This window comes from Amyelois transitella, chromosome 2 (genome assembly GCF_032362555.1).
Source record: "Amyelois transitella isolate CPQ chromosome 2, ilAmyTran1.1, whole genome shotgun sequence".
NCBI lineage: Eukaryota > Metazoa > Arthropoda > Insecta > Lepidoptera > Pyralidae > Amyelois > Amyelois transitella.
In genome coordinates, this window is record NC_083505.1 from 7,214,743 (window position 1) to 7,232,342 (window position 17,600).

Consider the following 17,600-nt stretch of genomic DNA (forward strand, 5'->3'; position numbering starts at 1 on the left):
TTCATACATTTTTATTATATACATACATATGGTCACGTCTATATCCCTTGCGGGATAGACAGAGCCAACAGTCTTGAAAAGACTGAATGGCCACGTTCAGCTATTTGGCTTAATGATAGAACTGAGATTCAAATAGTGACAGGTTGCTAGCCCATCGCCTAAAAGAGGAATCCTAAGTTTATAAACCTATCCCTTAGTCGCCTTTTACGACATCCATGGGAAAGAGATGGAGTGGTCCTATTCTTTTTTGTAATGGTGTCGGGAACCACACATTTTATTATATGCGTAGGTATATAGTATTATGCGTATTGAAAACAAATTCTATAAATAAGATGAACATTGATTGTATTTTATTACTTTAACAAAGTGGATCGGATGAATGTAAAAACAATTTTAAAAAAATTGTTTTTGAAGCGCAAGAGAGTACTAAAATGAAAAAAAATCCCAATATTACCACACAAACAGTACAAGCAGGGGTTTTTATTATCCGCGTGTCTGCTTTCTTTTGTTCCTGAGCAGTATGGAGGAATTCAATATAGGACATAAAAGTGATATTCTGATTATAATGTAACTGTTATGTCAATAGTAATTACATATTATCATTGTTTAATTTTTAGTTGGAGGAATTGAAGTCCTCTACTAGCATTGCTTTTATTTCAACATTAGAACAAAATGCAGTAAATATGCAAACTGTTTCCTGTCCATATCAGCAACACGCTCACTAGCTGTTACCTATAGGTACTCTTGTTCTCGCGAACAATGTAGTAACCGTCAAAGTGGCCCTACTAGTGGTACCTTGTACCTATAACATAGCAGATTTTAACAGTGAAAAGTTTTCTTTTATTTGTTAACAAAATAACACCTTGTGCAATGCTCTATGGTAACAAAGTGAGATACTACGACTTACTCAAAGACATAAAAATTTATTAAGACTATGGCCCAAGGCGTCCAAAATTTTAGCCGACAAAGTATTCTAGGTTATATCATGAACATTTTACGAGGGTGGTTTGAAAAATTCTCGGCCCGCCTAAGAAAACAAATATAAATAAACAAAAAAATATTTTTATTTTTCTACATAATCCCCTCTTGTCTCAATACACTTATTTAATCTATATTCTAGGGCTTCTATGCCACTCTTATAGGCCAATTCTTCCAACTCGTCGAAAAAACGTTCCGCCTCAGCTATGACCTCTTCATTTGAGGAAAATTTCTTTCCAGCCAGGTGTTTTTTTCAAATTAGGGAACAGATAATAGTCCGATGGTGCTAAATCAATCAATACCGCAAAACGCAGTTCATGGAGTTTAGCCATTGCAACAACTGACTTGTGCACTGGTGCATTATCCTGATAAAAAGGATAATTTTTTTTGCCAATCCCGGGCGTTTTTCACGGATTTTTTCTGCTAATTTATCCAACAGGTTAGCATGGTATGGGCCTATAATAGTTTCTCCTTTCGGAAGGTAGTCAATAAAAATTATTCCCTTGTAATCCCAAAACACGGATGCCATCACTTTTCCTGCAGACTTTATCGCCTTGGCCTTCTTTGGAGGCGGAGAACCTCTATGTTTCCACTGTTTTGATTGTTTTTTTGTTTCAGGAATATAATGATGTATCCAAGTTTCATCGGTGGTAACAAATCTTCTCAAAAAATCGGCGGTATTTGACGTAAACAAGGCCAGAATCTCACTTGAAATTTCAACTCTGTTGAGTTTTTGTTCGGCGGTCAGCAAACGCGGCACCCATCTTGCCGAAACCTTTTTCATTCCAAGTTCATTGGTTAAAATATTAAATACCCGTTCGGTTGAGATCCCTATAGTGTCACTTATCTCTCGCACTTTTAATCTGCGGTCGTCTAAAACCATTTTATGGATTTTATCGATCATTTCTGGCGTGGTGGACGTTGGAGGCCTTCCGCTCCTAGGGTCATCTTCGACGCTTTCTCTGCCTTGTTTAAATAGGTAAAGCTGCCCACTTTTTTTATCGTCGAATACGAAGGCGCAGATTCACCTAAAGTGTTATCCACGTCTTCCTTAATTTGACTAGGTGTCATATTTTTTTGACGAAATATTTAATAACGGCTCTTACTTCGGTTTTTTCCATTTTTCCGGTAGAGAGTCAGATAAGCTCAAACAAAAAATCGTAAAAAAATAATCACACAACCTATCACAATGAAATTTAACACACTTGTAATTAAAGAATCAATCTATCGAATGAGTATATTCTTATTTTTATTCTACCCTCAAATCTAGGTTAGGCCGAGAACTCTTCAAACCACCCTCGTACTTAAAAAAATCTATGAAAGTTGCAACAGATTCACAAGTACTTACATGTTGATTATAAGCAAAAAATGTGTACCTAAATTTTGCAAAGAAACATACAAATACTCTTAAAACCACATTCTATTATTTTTCTGGGGTGGAACATCAAGTATACAATAATAAGTACTTATCTCTTTCTCCTTGCTTTTAATCCCGATTGTATCCTTACCTTTTTGGAGAGGAGCCAGGGGCATGCCTTTGACCTTGGATTAGGTAAGTTCGGCTTTTACACGAAGCGACTTCCATTTGACCTCCGCAACCTTTGCAGGTTAACCTAGCCCGTACTGGATCCATGGTTACACGGCCAGTTGTCTGAATTTGCAGGTTTCCTCACGATGTTTTCCCTCACCATAAGAGTATCGGTTAGTATTCAAACTAATGAACATAACTTTGAAAACTCATTGGTATATGGCCAAGGTGGGATGTGAACTTGCCTTTCTGCGCATCACACATTTTAACCGGGTATCTTACCGATTCGACTACCGACGCTCATCACAATAATAATATATACAATAAATCAATAAATAAATAAATAATTTCTTAAATACCAACTTAGATCAGGGAATTATAGATTAAGGAATTACCTGTGTTAGGAGATCCCGCTCTTCAATAACAACAAGTATTTGATAAATTTATATTAAGTTTATGACAAATTAATATTTGTCATAAACTTAAATACTTGTTGTATCAAAATGTTAATCTGAATCTAAATGTTAATTTTGTTTAATACAATTTTACTAAGTAACTGTTTTATGTAAGTGTAGGTATAAATGTGTGTCTGTTTTACATTACTATTTATAAGTTTAATTGTTTACACAGGGTTTAAATTTCGTTGTAGTTTAGAGATTTTAAATGTGTAATCAAAATTATTTTACAGTTATGTTTAATGTGGGCGTAAAAATTTATTATATGATAAGTATATATAATTAACAATCAATCACAGCGTCTATTTTTGGAAAAACCTCTACCCATTGATTGATTCAAGCCGAAAGCCCCGAAAAAAATACATATTTTTATGAAAGAAATTCGTCTGAGGATTAAGGAGGAAAATTCCATTTTAAACTATTTCATAGGTGAGTAATGGTCTTACTTACATGTCTATTAAATCTGTCTCTATAAATTCTTGCCTAGTAGAAAATAATGGTCGAACAACACACTAAAATGATATCATAATTGCATGATCACAAACGTCAAAACAAATGACAACGGAACAAGATATAAGAGCGCCATCTACGATTATATTTCACCGGCCGGCCTCATTTGTATTGAAATTTTGAACAGAAGCTTTACTACCAGATATTTTTAATGGTAACACTGAATGATAAAAAAAAAAGTGAACTGCGAGCTTGCTTGACTGCGTGTCACGTTTGTTCTAATGGAAAATAAACCGCGGTAGAACTTATTTTATGGAATTGTGTTAAAATAATTTGTTTGAAAAAGTATCGCGTGTGATTTTAGTGCTTCTAGTGAATGCAGAGTTTATACACAACATAATAAAAGATTATTTTTAAAAACAATATTTTCGTGGTACCTACCTCTTTATACCTATGATCTACTGTGCGACCGTGAAGGTTGAGAATGTTACGTCATTTCGGTTTCAGTGTGTGATACGAAATTATTTATTTTGATTTCGATTTGAGAAGTGAGATAATTTAGACACGTACGTGGTATAGTGAATTGGAACCTGAAGTGTGGAATGTTATTAATGCTTAAGCAGCCCTAATACACCGGCTGCGACATGATGCCGCCATGTTATTTAGTTTTGCTGTCAACTACTGATCGCAGTTTGTCGTAATTCTAAAGTCGTTTTACTCGAACTTTACACAGTAAGTAAATATTATGCTAATGCTTAGTGATAGTAACAAAATCTTTCTGATAAATATCATGGTGTAGGCGGAAAAATATTTGGGTGCGATTGATTGTTTACTGCATTATTGACTGTCAATGTTATGACGTCATTGTGTATGAGAAATCTTTTTGGGGTGGATTAACAAGAGTTTAGCTTATTACTAAGTATTACCTACCTTTATGTGTTTTTATTTGGTATATTCCGTGGTTTGTGAAATATGCTACATATATCCTGTCTTAAGTCCTACTTTTTTTAAAGGTTTTTCTTACTCTGTCCAATCAGTTGATAGATTGTTATGGTCAAAGTTATTGAATATTACTATTATTTAATTGATAACAATAGTATGAAAAATAATAAATAAGAGAGCGGCCGTCAGGTGTAAATGCATGTGGCGTAAAAAGGCACGGGTTGGAATCCCAGCCAGCCATGTACGAATGACTATTTTCGAAGTTATGATATATTAGTTTGAATACTAACCAATGCTCTTACGATGAGGGAAAATATCGTGAGGAAACCTGCACATTCAGACCATCGATCCAATACGGGTTAGGTTACCATGCAAAGGTTGCGGATGTTACACAAGAATCACTGCGTAAAAATTTGACTCACCCACTCCAGAATTCCATGGTCAAAGGGATACCCCAAGCACCACTCCAGAGTGGTGAGGATGCAACTGGGAGTAAACCCAGAAGGTAAAAGAACAATAAACAAAATGAAAGGCCATCCCATCTATTTTCTATAACAAGAACAGCAACATGTAGTCACATCTTTATCCCTTGGGAGTAGACAGAGCCAACAATTGGTGGCCACTGCAGATAAATGATAAACATTGTTGCCAGATAAAAAGGGCTAACTTGGACTTTATGAAGTTCTTATGGAAAAAAAATATAAATATTTTGTAAGATGAAAACTCAAAACACTGTTGTATATATATATAACTAGCTGTGCCCGCGACTTCGTCCGCGTGGAATAGTTATTTGGGCATCATATTTATTTTTCCAAACATCCTCCTCGGCTTTATAGCGGGCGGTCACGCGTATTAGAAAGAACGCTGGTTCGCCGTATTTAATGTTTCGCTGCAAATTGCTTATAACGACCATATCTCAAAACCTATTCGTCTGATTTATATACTGTAAATGGCAATTTTAGTCTACATGAAAAGCCGAAAGTAATAAACATATTTATTTGGATAAGGATTAATACTGAATTAAAGAAAATTGGTTTCAAAATAACTTATGTTTATAATGAAAAAATAATCTTAAAAAATGAACATAAAAGTGGTTATTGTAAGTAAACCTTAAGAGATAGATATATGCTCTCGCGGACTTTTTTGTGGCAAAAAATGAGTACTTCACATCTTTAGTACATTGTTTTACTATATCTTTGTTGGTTTGCGCAGCGTTCGCGTGGAAAGCTCGCAGATGGCCGACTCATTCAACTTTCACCTGCATTGTTGACGTTTCCCGTAGGAAATCCGGGATAAAATGTAGCCTATAGCCTTCCTCGATAAATAGACTATCTAACAGTGAAAGAATTATTCAAATCGGTTCAGTAGTATCTGAGATTAGCACGTTTAAACAAACAAACAAACAAACAAACAAAACAAACTCTTCAGCTTTATAATATTAGTATAGATTGTTATATGAATCCACATAATCATAGGCTCTCCATCTATAGTAATATTATTTTCGGAGTTGTTAGTCATCACCTTAGTTTTTGTTATGTTCGTAGTAAGGCCTGCTATTTCACTCTTTAATGCTATATCTTGTAGCATCACTTGTAGAGTTTCATAATCATAGGCCAGAAGTACCAGGTCATCAAAACATAGATGATTTAAATTTATTGCATTAACATTAATTCCAAACTTTCCCCAATTAAGGTTTTTTGAAAATTTCTTCGAGCAGAGCTGAGGATAGTTTTGGCAAAAGGGGTCTCCTTGTCTTACTCCTCTTTTTATTGGAAATATATCCCCTAGAGCTTCAGTTCTCACTTGAGCTAAGCTATCTGTGTAAATGTTCTATATTATTCTAATGTATTTGTGCTTAAAACCTTGTCATGCTAGTGCTTCCCAAATGTTTGCATGGTTATCATGCAATATACAAACTGTGGTTATATTCTTGGCATTTCTCAATCAGTTGTCTTATTGCATGTATGGCAACAGTGCAATAACCAGACCTGTAACCCGCTTGTTCCTTTGGCTGTTGTTTGTCCAACTTTTTGGCTATATGGTTCAGGATAATCTTAGAAAACACCTTGAAGATGTTTGTCCCGTATATATTTATTTATCATTATGCTAATGGACGATAGTTTTTGATGTTATCTCTATCTCCTTTCTTGTGGACCAAGATTATTGTGCTTGCTGTCCATTGGATATACAGTTAGGTGCAGAACTGAGTCAGTATCTTTTGTTTAAATAAAACAAGGCTTGTAAAACTGGGATTAACTACAAAATAATAAAAAATAATTATATTTGAAAACCTTATTTATTATAACTTTAATTGAAAAACTGTAATAAGTTTTTGTAGTAACTTTCATAGATAATCATTTCAATTATAATTGGTTCACTTTTGCACCATTTGGAAAAACATAAAAACATAATCATAAAAACATTTTTTAATATTTTGTCCAAAGACCTTTTGCTTTCTTAACAGCGTTTAACCTGTTGACCAAACTTTTAACAAGTTTTTCACAATAATGGGGTGGAATTTTGTACCACTGTTCTTGTACACGTTCCCATAGAATATTTAGGTTTGATGGTGGTGCTTGATATTCATTTAATAGCATGCTTTTCAAATATGCCCATAAATTTTCTATGGGATTGATGTCAGGACTCTGAGATGGCCACGGAAGGACTTGAAACTCTTGCTTAACAAGCCATTTTTTTACTATGTTTGATGTATGTTTGGGGTCGTTGTCCTGTTGAAATAATACTTCACTCACAGGAAATGGCATATTTTCAACAGCTTCCATAAGATGTGTCTTTAAAATGTTAAGATACATTGTTCCATTCATGTTTCCATCGATTTTGTATATTGGTCCCACGCCGTAAGCTGTTACGCAGCCCCAGAGTTTGATATTACCACCACCATGTTTCACTGTCTGAATAAAATCCTTGGCTTGTAAAGGTTCGCTTTCTTTTTTCCAAGCCCATTTTCGCCCGTCTGTGCTGTATCTATTAATTTTAGTCTCATCTGACCAAATAACTCTCATCCAATCACTTTCTGACCAGTCCATATATTGTTTTACGAAGTCTATTCTAGCTTTAATATTTTTTTTTGTAAGGAGAGGTTTCTTTTTCTTCTCTACAGCTTGCATTTTCGCATTGTGTAATGCCCGACGAACAGTCCACTTACTTACTGACGTGCCAGTATCTTGTCTTAAAAGCGCCGCTGCTTCTGATGCTGAAGACGCTTCACTTGATCTTAAATAGTGAATAACTTTCCTTACCTCTCTATCAGATAACTTTTTAGTACGACCACCAACATTACTTGGCACGGGAAGTTTACACTTTAGTTTTATTCTCTGTACAGTAGATTGACTCACGTTTAACATATGAGCGATATCCCTTGTCGATTTTCCACTTATGAGTAACTGTTTAGCAGACTCTACAATATTCTTCGGAGTTGGTTTCATGATTATAATGAAAAAAAAAAGTATAACGTTGAACTTTTCCTCGTGCGATGTAGAAATACACTGAGTATAAACAAATCGAATTTGCTTTTTCTCCATCAATTCTAACGAGTTTAAACGCGTTTATACGTGTGAGCGCAAGTCGGTTATAAACACGGTGCAAAAGTGAATCAATCAATATCAAATGTTACAACGTTTTGACATATAGTTAAAGGACAAAATCTAATGGTTAATTAACACAACGATATAAATTCAAATAATACATACATACATACATACATAAAATCACGCCTCTTTCCCGGAGGGGTAGGCAGAGACTACCTCTTTCCACTTGCCACGATCTCTGCATACTTCTTTCGCTTCGTCCACATTCATAACTCTCTTCATACAAGCTCGGCGGTTTCGGGTACTTTTGACCTGACCCTTTACCAGGACGTCCTTAATTTGATCAAGATACGTTCGTCTAGGTCTTCCCACTCCGACCTTTCCCTCCACACTCTCCTTGTATATCTGCTTAGTCAACCTGCTTTCATTCATCCTCTCCACATGACCGAACCATCTTAACATACCCTTTTCTATTCCTGTAACTACATCTTCTTTCACATCACAACATTCCCTTATCACGCTGTTCCTTATCCTGTCACTCAATTTCACACCCATCATACTCCTTAACGCTCTCATTTCCACTGCATTTATTCTGCTTTCATGCTTCTTTTGCCATACCCAACTTTCACTCCCATACATTAATGTCGGGACCAACACGCCCCTGTGCACAGCCAGTCGAGCCTTTTTGGATAGTTTCTGACTGCTCATAAAGGCATGCAAAGCTCCATTCACCATGTTCCCCGCGTTCACTCTCCTTTCAATATCACTATCATACTTGCCATCTGATGTAAACTTTGATCCTAGATATACAAACTCTTTCACTTGCTCCACTTTTTCTCCTCCAATCAAAATATTACATGCTGTCATTTCTTTCTCCATTTCAAAAACCAGTGTTTTAGTTTTACTTACGTTCACTTTCATTCCTTTCTCTTTTAAAGCTTCATGCATACAGTTTACCATCTCCTGTAACTCCTCCGCTGATGACGCCAGTATAACCTGATCGTCGGCATAGAGCAGACATTTGACGAGTAACTCATTCATCCTTAATCCACTTTTAGACTCTTGCAAATCTGTCAAACAGCTATCCATAAATAGGTTGAACAGCCACGGTGACGCAACACATCCTTGCCTAACGCCTTTCTCAATCTTAAACCACTCAGTGTGCGCTCCGTTTATCCTGACACAAGCACTCGAATCCTCATATAAGGATTTCAGTGCTCGTATTAAGAGACTGCTCACCCCATGCATAGAAAGTGCTGACCACAATTCATTCCTCTCAACTCTGTCATAGGCCTTTTCCAGATCTACGAATGTGCAATAGACTTTTTGACTCTTGGCCAAAAACTTTTCGGCTATGCACCGCAAGGAAAAGACCTGATCAGTACATCCCATTCCCTTTCGAAATCCCGCTTGAGCATCCCATATTTTGTCATCAGTTTCATTCCTGACTCTATTAATCAATACCTTAGCATACAATTTGCCGACGACACTAAGCAGGCTTATACCACGATAATTTTTGCAGTCCAGCTGTGACCCTTTTCCTTTGTAAAGTGGCACGATAACAGCCTTACACCAATCTTTTGGTACTCGGCCGCTTCTCCAACACAAATTGAAAAGGCAGTACAACTGACTAGCTACTACGCCTTTTCCTGCTTTAAGCATCTCGACCGACACTCTATCACACCCAGCAGCCTTTCCCGCTTTCATACTCTTAAGTGCTTCCACAATTTCGAACATTTCAATTTCGCCTTCCATCTCATTCTCTTTTTCTTCGCTATAGCAGAAATCTTTCTTATTTCCTTCCTTTTTTTCAAATAAACTTTCAAAATAGTCATTCCATATCTTTAGTACACATTCTTCTCCTTTCACAACGCTACCATCCTGGCATCTGATCCTAGTCAGCTCTCTGGTTATAGTATTTCCTCGGGCTATTTCAAATAATAACATAAAATTTTCGGTTATTTTTTATTAAATGAGGATTATATTAAATATAATTAAACAATAGCGATACATTGACTCAGTTCTGCACCTAACTGTATATTCCAATTCTAGAATTTTATTAAAGAGGGTTAGTGTCTCTGGTATATACTTTGATTGATTAATTTAAATTGCCATCTGGTCTAGGTTATTTGTTGTTTTTTTAATGAAAGTACTGCAATTTCCACTTCACATTCTAGTATGGGTGGAATAGAGTCTGTCTTGTCAGTTAAGAGATTTGGTATTGGGATGTGTGCTCCCTCATGTGAGTAAAATTTCTATAAAAATTTATTGCAGTTTCTCAAATGGACCTTCTATTTTCTTCTTGGTTAAATTTATTGTTCATTTAAATTTTTGGGATCCATGTTTTATACTCAGTTCTTTGAGAGCTTTTTTTACTCCTCCCCTTCTTGCTACATGGTAGGTAATGCAGTCTATTTTCCCTTTGTCCTTATCTTTTATAATAAGTTTGTTAATTTCCTTGCTTAAATAAGCTATTTGTTTTAGGTAAGATTTTTGTTTTTTTATTTTTTAGTACTTCATTTCTCTGTTGTATTAACTCTGGTTTTTGGGCTGAAGATATCTTTCTCTTTTTAAATTGAAAATTTCCATACATTTATTTAATTTCTTTATCATACCAGATTTGAAAATTATTTGATGGTTCTTTTAATTAAGGTAATATTTATAGACAAAGAGTTGTTTATTTCTTGTGGGCGATTAAAGCAGTTTCTTGATATTTTTGGACTAGCAGTTGACAATGTTGCTCTTACCATATGATGGTTGCTGTTAAAATTCAGTCTGTTGATGATTTCAAGGTTCTGAAATGCTTTTGGATGGTTATGGTTACTCGCTATGTAGTCTATCTCAGTGTGGTATTTTCCATCACCTCTAATCCAAGTCCAACTTTGACACTTTAATTTTAAAGCATCTGTTCATGAACTTAAGGTACCTTCCTAACGCTATGTTAACCATTCTGTTACTGTTTTGAGATCTTTCTGATGTTCCATATTTTTCTATTATAGTTTCTTCTTGTTTTTGTTTGCCAATTCTGCCATTGAAATCAACCATGACTATTAGATGATTTCTGATATTCTCGATCGTTTTTGAAAGAAGATTATAGAAGTCCTCTTTTTACTTTACCTTGGTATCTTCCGTAGGTGCATATACTTGTAGTATGATCCAGTCTTTATTGTATCCTGACAATTTAATTGTAAGTGTTGCAATTCTCTTTGATATACCATTGAAACCAATGATATTTTTCTTAAGGTGTTTTTTACTAGAAATCTTACACCATACAGACCTTTTGTTTCGCCTTTATAGTAAAATATATAGTTTTCGTGTCTTCTATTTGCTCACCCAGTCTTCTTACTTCTCCAAGCCCTATTATGTCCCATTTAATTTTCTCTAGGGCATTTTCCAGTTGTTACAGTTTTTCTTTTGTTCTTAACGTCAGAGTATTGTATGTTGCTATATTTATTTTTCTATCGGTAAATGTTTCCTTTGTATATATTGTTGATAAATTTGTTTCTCTTTCTCTATGATCTATATTATAACGATATTCAAGGAATAAATGTTTTGATCTGAAGGGTATTGGTCTGACGTTTCACGGTGACCAGCCGGGTTGATACCTTCAATGATACAAATGAGATTCAAATAGTGACAGGTTGCTAGCCCATCGCCTAAAAGAAGAATCCCAAGTTTATAAGCCTTAGTCGTAGTAGTTTTAGGACATCCATGGGAAAGAGATGGGAGTTGTTTTTTCTATTGGTGAAGATGCTTTTAAACAATAATACCTATTAAAGAAATTACATTTAACTATAATTAAATACAAAAAGCTTTCTTTTAATAATTAATCATAAAATCATAAAACATTCCTCTCCTGAAGAGTCAGGTAGTAAGTAGGTACATACATATAGTCACGTCTACATCCCAGATATATAGAGCTGAAAGACATGAAAAGACTGAAAAATCATGTTTAGCTGTATGGCTTTATTAATCCTGAGATTCAATAAAATATTTTTTTTTTTACTTATTTTTTGCACAATATTAATAATGGTAACAGGTATATTGCTGATAGCAAAGATAAAAGTGTGCCAGTTGTTTCTCTTACAAAGCATATTGTAAAAGTCGATCAAGGCAGAGGCTAATTCCATCATCAAACTTCACAGCCGAAGGTGGCCTCACAGTCTTTCTAAGACTATTGGCGTTATTAAAAACCATGTATGTATAATGTATATCATACATCACTTATATTGTAGGTATAAGTGAAAAATACATTACATATTTCAACTATCCACTATTTGAAGGAATATTTACCTGAAATTTAATTTAGAAACTGTAAATACTTCCAAACTAGCAACAAAAACTGCAGCATTCATTCCCAATTTAACTTGTCCTTTTACTAACTGTTACTGTAACTGTCCTACTGCAAGTGATAAGAAAAATTTGAAAGTTCAAGTAGGTATCATCACTAATTTCCTTCTCTGATTTTTTTTACAATAATTGCCATATAATGTCTTGATAGGTTTTGATCAGATTAGATTTTGATCATTACAGACATTGTTTATATAGAAGAGTGTAACTATCACTATCATTGCACTTCATCTGGTGTTAAAGTTATAAGAATGCATTGTACACTACTATAAACACAATGCAATTTATTCTGGTTGACATATTATTCTCACTCGCATGCTAATAAGAGAAACAACCTTTGCAAGCTTTTACCTGACTAGGCGAAGCAAAAAGAAGAGTTATGAATTTGACCCGTATTTATGTATGTAGTTAATTATTTATACATGTATGTGGGTATCATAAATTCTAAACTAGTTATCATAAATAGAAAATTAATTTATAAGCAAGATTTTGGTAGTGTTAAAAAACAAGTAGAGGTGAATATTTAAGTAATAAACGTGATTATGGTACGGTACCCTTCGTAGCAAGTCCGACTCGCACTTGGCCGGTTTTAATGATAGCAGCAACGGAAATTAATTATTTGTTTAAATTTCAGCTTTCTATCTATTACGGTTTTGATGTACATTAACAAAGTTAGTAATAGGGTCCCGTTTTTATCATTTGGGCTCGGAATACTAAAATACATATTTGGTATTTGATCATATAGACCAACGATTTTAGATGATTTCTTATAGAATTGATTTTATATTGTTTGGCGAAAAATCTAATACTTTACCGAAAATCTGGAATATTTTAGAAAAGCAAAGCCAATGAAATTGGCGATAGTTTAAGATGTTAAATGATAGTTTAATTAATTAAGAAATATTAAAATAAGAAATATCCTTTAAAAATTTTGTACAAAATATATTTAAGTATCTTTTACCAAATTTTTATAGAAATCAATGTTAATTTTGGAAAAGCACAGTATATAAAACATGTGCTTGCAGGCCTATATAAAATTACTTTTATTTTTATTACAGAAACTTTATATGGTCGCAGTCACTGATCTGATATAGCCACGGAGCATCAGAAACTGGCGCTTACTGGCGCCGCACGCATCAATGAATCATTTATGCCAGTTTTGGCTCTGGAAGATGCAAGGTAAATCAAAATTAATACTATCTTTAAATGATTTTAACCATTTGAATTTAGTAATTGCCAATCAATAATTAAGTATAATTTGCGAGTCAATTAAAGTACCTACATATTATATTGTAAACACAAGTCTTGTAATTGATGTCTCCTGATAAAAATAAAACCATTATATCTAACAAACACGGGATTCCGTAACTTTATTTTGGCAAAATTCATAGAAATACAAAACAAAGAATCCGCTTATAGGTAGGGTAGATGTAATTCCATAAAATTTTCGAGGAAACAAAATCGTTAAAGAAGTTAAGATAATTTCCATAAAAATAATTATAATGTCATGGAAACACATTGTAATAAAATGCAATTAAATATATTATTATTTACTTAAGAAAATTAATCAGTTGTGTATGTAATAAAAGACTCGTATACATATTTAAAAGCAATGGGAGATATTGAATAGGCTATCATGGCGACATGGCGTCGGCAGCAGCGGCAGGCGGTCTCCATGACGACAGTACGGTCGGAGCCTCCGTTTCTCTGTACAGGCGCGATCAATCCCGGGCGGAGGAAACCTTCGCCCGCCGCCCTCGCTGTCGACGACGCCGCCGCACTCCCAATAAAGCCTGTTTCTACTTACAGAACTCAGCTTCTCGGGAACGAATTATTATTCACGGAAAGAATGGATAAACTCTTATCAAATTGCGTTAGAATAATTTCTCATTCCTTAAATGATGCAAAGTATATATTTTGAATTTGTAACAATTCGATGAAACAAAGATTATAGGTTGCGCACTGACATCTATATAGTAATATATATGCATGTATTGTAAAGTGATACAGTATAACCTGTTCGGTGACTACTGAAACGCTTTTATGAATTCTTAGAAAACTGAAGATAATTTTTAGGTATTAAATACATGAATACAATTTTTTTAATTATCTCAATCAACGTTTACCGACCACAAGTTTAAGTGCTTTATTAAAAAAAAACATTGTTGTATTTGTAGTATCTCGACGAATATAATAAATGAGAAAGTGAGTTTATTTGTTATCTCTTAACTGGTTATCTACTGAATCAATCTTCTTATTAAATATCACCTATATTAGGTATAATTAAAAGTGAAACTTCTTAAAGAAGGACAAAGAGTACCAAAATCAAGTAGAGTTTCATCCCATTAAAAACTATAGTTCCCGTGGGACTTGAAAAAAAACTGCATTTTGTAGGCGGCTTTTAATTCGTTCCTGTATGTAGACGGCGCATAATTCACGCGGGCGAAGCTGCGGGTAAAAGCTAGCCTTATAGACATTAACTGCGTTCAGTACAAAGACATAACTTATTTTTAATTCTAGTTTGAATTAACAAAACAAAGTTTGAAGTCATTTTAAAAGACGTTACCTGCACCGCAAGAGAGAAAACATAACATTTACCAAAATAAAATTCTCTCTAACATGAAATAATACAACTGTTAACGAACCATCATTAGTGCTCTACGTGGAGGTTTTATAGGCAATATTTTAGTGGGAAGAGACGTGACCTTGACCCCAGAGAATAAGCCTAACCTGCCCCAAAAGCGTTCAGTCAAATGTAAGCGGTCGATATGAAGAGGATAGAGTTCGCGCAAGCGCCCGTTTTGTTGCGCGTCCGATCGATCCGCCGCCCGCCCACGTGACGCAACGCATTTGCGGGGATTCTTTGCGGACAACTATCTTAACAAATAAACACTTTCACGCAGGGACGACATTATAGATTGGTTTTAAATTGTAGGTAAATTGCGAAAATTGCAAGATAATAAATTGAACCACTTTAAAACAAGTGTTAGCGGGATATCCGAAAACAGCATCACTTGTGCACTGTTCAATATTGTTATTAAAAATCTGGGACTTTTAACTACAGAGGCAGGAGCAATATCAGTCATCAAGCAGGCCGTCAAACTATTACAAATCATCAACAACATACAACTGGTAGATAATGCTTCTAGCATTAAGTCCGCCAATTGTGCTATACATTTGTATTTTGTGCAATGAAGTTTAAATAAATAAATAAACATGTAGTAATTGTCACATTTTTGCTCCTATTGATATCCTTTGAATTTCGACTTCAACTAATTGTCTATCGATAGTTCTGATAACTTTTGATAGTACGCAGCGGCGAGCCATATCGATATCACCAGCTGTTTTGGCATTAAAATAAAAAAAAATATTGAATCATAATCAAATCTTAATCTTCTAAAGGTCTTCTTCTTTCTCTTTGCGTAAATCCCGGTTTTGTCCTCACATGATTTCAACATTTATAAGTTTATTATTTTTTAAACAATTTTGCTCTCGGCAAAAGAACGCTAAACATATTTGATGGATTGTCACGATATCACAAGTTTAATATTTATAAATGTAATTTCTGTGGTTAATAAATAGCTACTCTATGTATATGTTATGTGACACTGTTAATCAGCTAATTAAACGAAGTCCTTTAAAGAGTTATTCTGTCAAGATGATGAAGAACTCATAGCGAACATAGGCCACCTTATCCCCAACCAATATATTACGCCATTTATATTCTCATTAGTTGTTTCATTTGATCAGATTAGTTACGCTCCCTTGAGATAAAAGCTCATCATTTCATGTTAACACGATTTTAGCAATATTATTCGAAGTTACTACAGCGTAGGAACATTTTCCGATGTAAATAAAATATATCTGTCTGTTTTCCGCATATTTTTAAGATTAGAATACCCGCGTAATTCGGTCACGTAAATCTGCTTGTTCGTCTATTATTAAGGACCAGATTGTCACCGTCACAGTAACGTCATCTTGAAATATCGCCAAGTGCGTTTTACCTGTACCATAAGGGTTCGTTACAAAAGTACTCGTAACTTTATTACTTCATAGCTTTTACTACAACATAATGTTTTTAGATATTCATAAATTAATGTTATGTATGTAAATATTAACGGACCGACGTCTGTCTTTGAAATATGTATATCAATTGGCACAAAAATTGATATGGGGAATCTATCTATACAAGACCAGCAGAAGCCAAAAATCAGATTTTTTTAAAAACGGCCAAATGCGTGTCGGACTTGCGCACGAAGGGTTCCGTACTATCACATTTGCTACTTACATATTTTAAGCTACTACCTGTTATTAATGTTGAGCAAAAAAATACGAAACAATCACATTTATTGTATGGGGACTATGCTAATATATATATATATATATATACATATATACTAGAGGCCGCCCGCGACTTCGTCCGCATGGAAACCCTATCAATCCCGCGGGAACTCTGGGATAAAAAGTAGCCTATGTGTTATTCTGGGTCTTCAGCTACCTACATACCAAATTTCATGGTAATCGGTTCAGTAGTTTTTGCGTGAAAGAGTAACAAACATCCATACATCCATACAAACTTTCGCCTTTATAATAGTAGTAGGATATATATATATATATATATATATATATTTGTTATTATAGCGGAAACGGAAATACATAATTTGCAATAAATTTTATTTCTTTAGCTATCATGTTTTATGAGATAATAAAAAATATGAGACAGCCTGGTGACAGACAAACAGACGGAGGGACCGACGGATAGACATCGGAGGCTTAGTAATTGGGTCCCATTTTACTTCTTAGGTACGGTACCCAAAAAACTTTGAATGCGGTTTTCTCAGATATTTAATGCTTCGTCCAACTTAGAAACTGGTATATAAAAATACCCCCCACCCCTCTTATGGGGGGCTAGATTTTTAAATAAACTTTTACAGCTAACAAAGTTACAGGTAGGAAGGCTATAAATAGTTAGTTTATATAAATAGATTTTTTTGGGGTCATGTTTAATAACTCTGATAAAAAATGGGAGTATTGTGTAAAAAATATGTGATCATTCGGCATGATCTAAATATAAATATTTTTTAAACAAGGTTGTAGTTGGTTCTCCTAGAAAATAAATAAATAATATACTACTTCATATTTATTATATTTATAAGTATAGAAAAGTACATAATTTTAGCCTTTGATTATTATAAAAGGCGTTTTGTGTAAACTAGAAATTCTTTTTTTTCAATGGAGGAGTTTTCATTTCGGGTTTCGTAGGAAAAAGGCAACAACAGAAGCCTTATAATTTCTTCATGTCTGTTTATCCGTATTTTACAGACATTTTATAGAGAGGCTATGCCGAAA

General features: G+C 34.4%; 1 protein-coding gene across 2 annotated transcripts in view; it reads left to right on the plus strand.

The window, feature by feature from the left end:
• Positions 1–3,631: 3,631 nt before the first annotated feature.
• LOC106133603 (transcription initiation factor TFIID subunit 4) overlaps positions 3,632–17,600 on the plus strand; it is a 45,816-nt gene continuing 31,847 nt past the window's right edge. For both annotated transcript variants that reach the window (XM_060947024.1, XM_060947032.1), the window contains exons 1-2: positions 3,632–4,143; positions 13,310–13,430. In XM_060947024.1, coding sequence (XP_060803007.1) covers positions 13,402–13,430 — 29 coding nt within the window. In that variant the 5' untranslated portion in view covers positions 3,632–4,143; positions 13,310–13,401. The remainder of the gene's footprint in view (positions 4,144–13,309; positions 13,431–17,600) is intronic.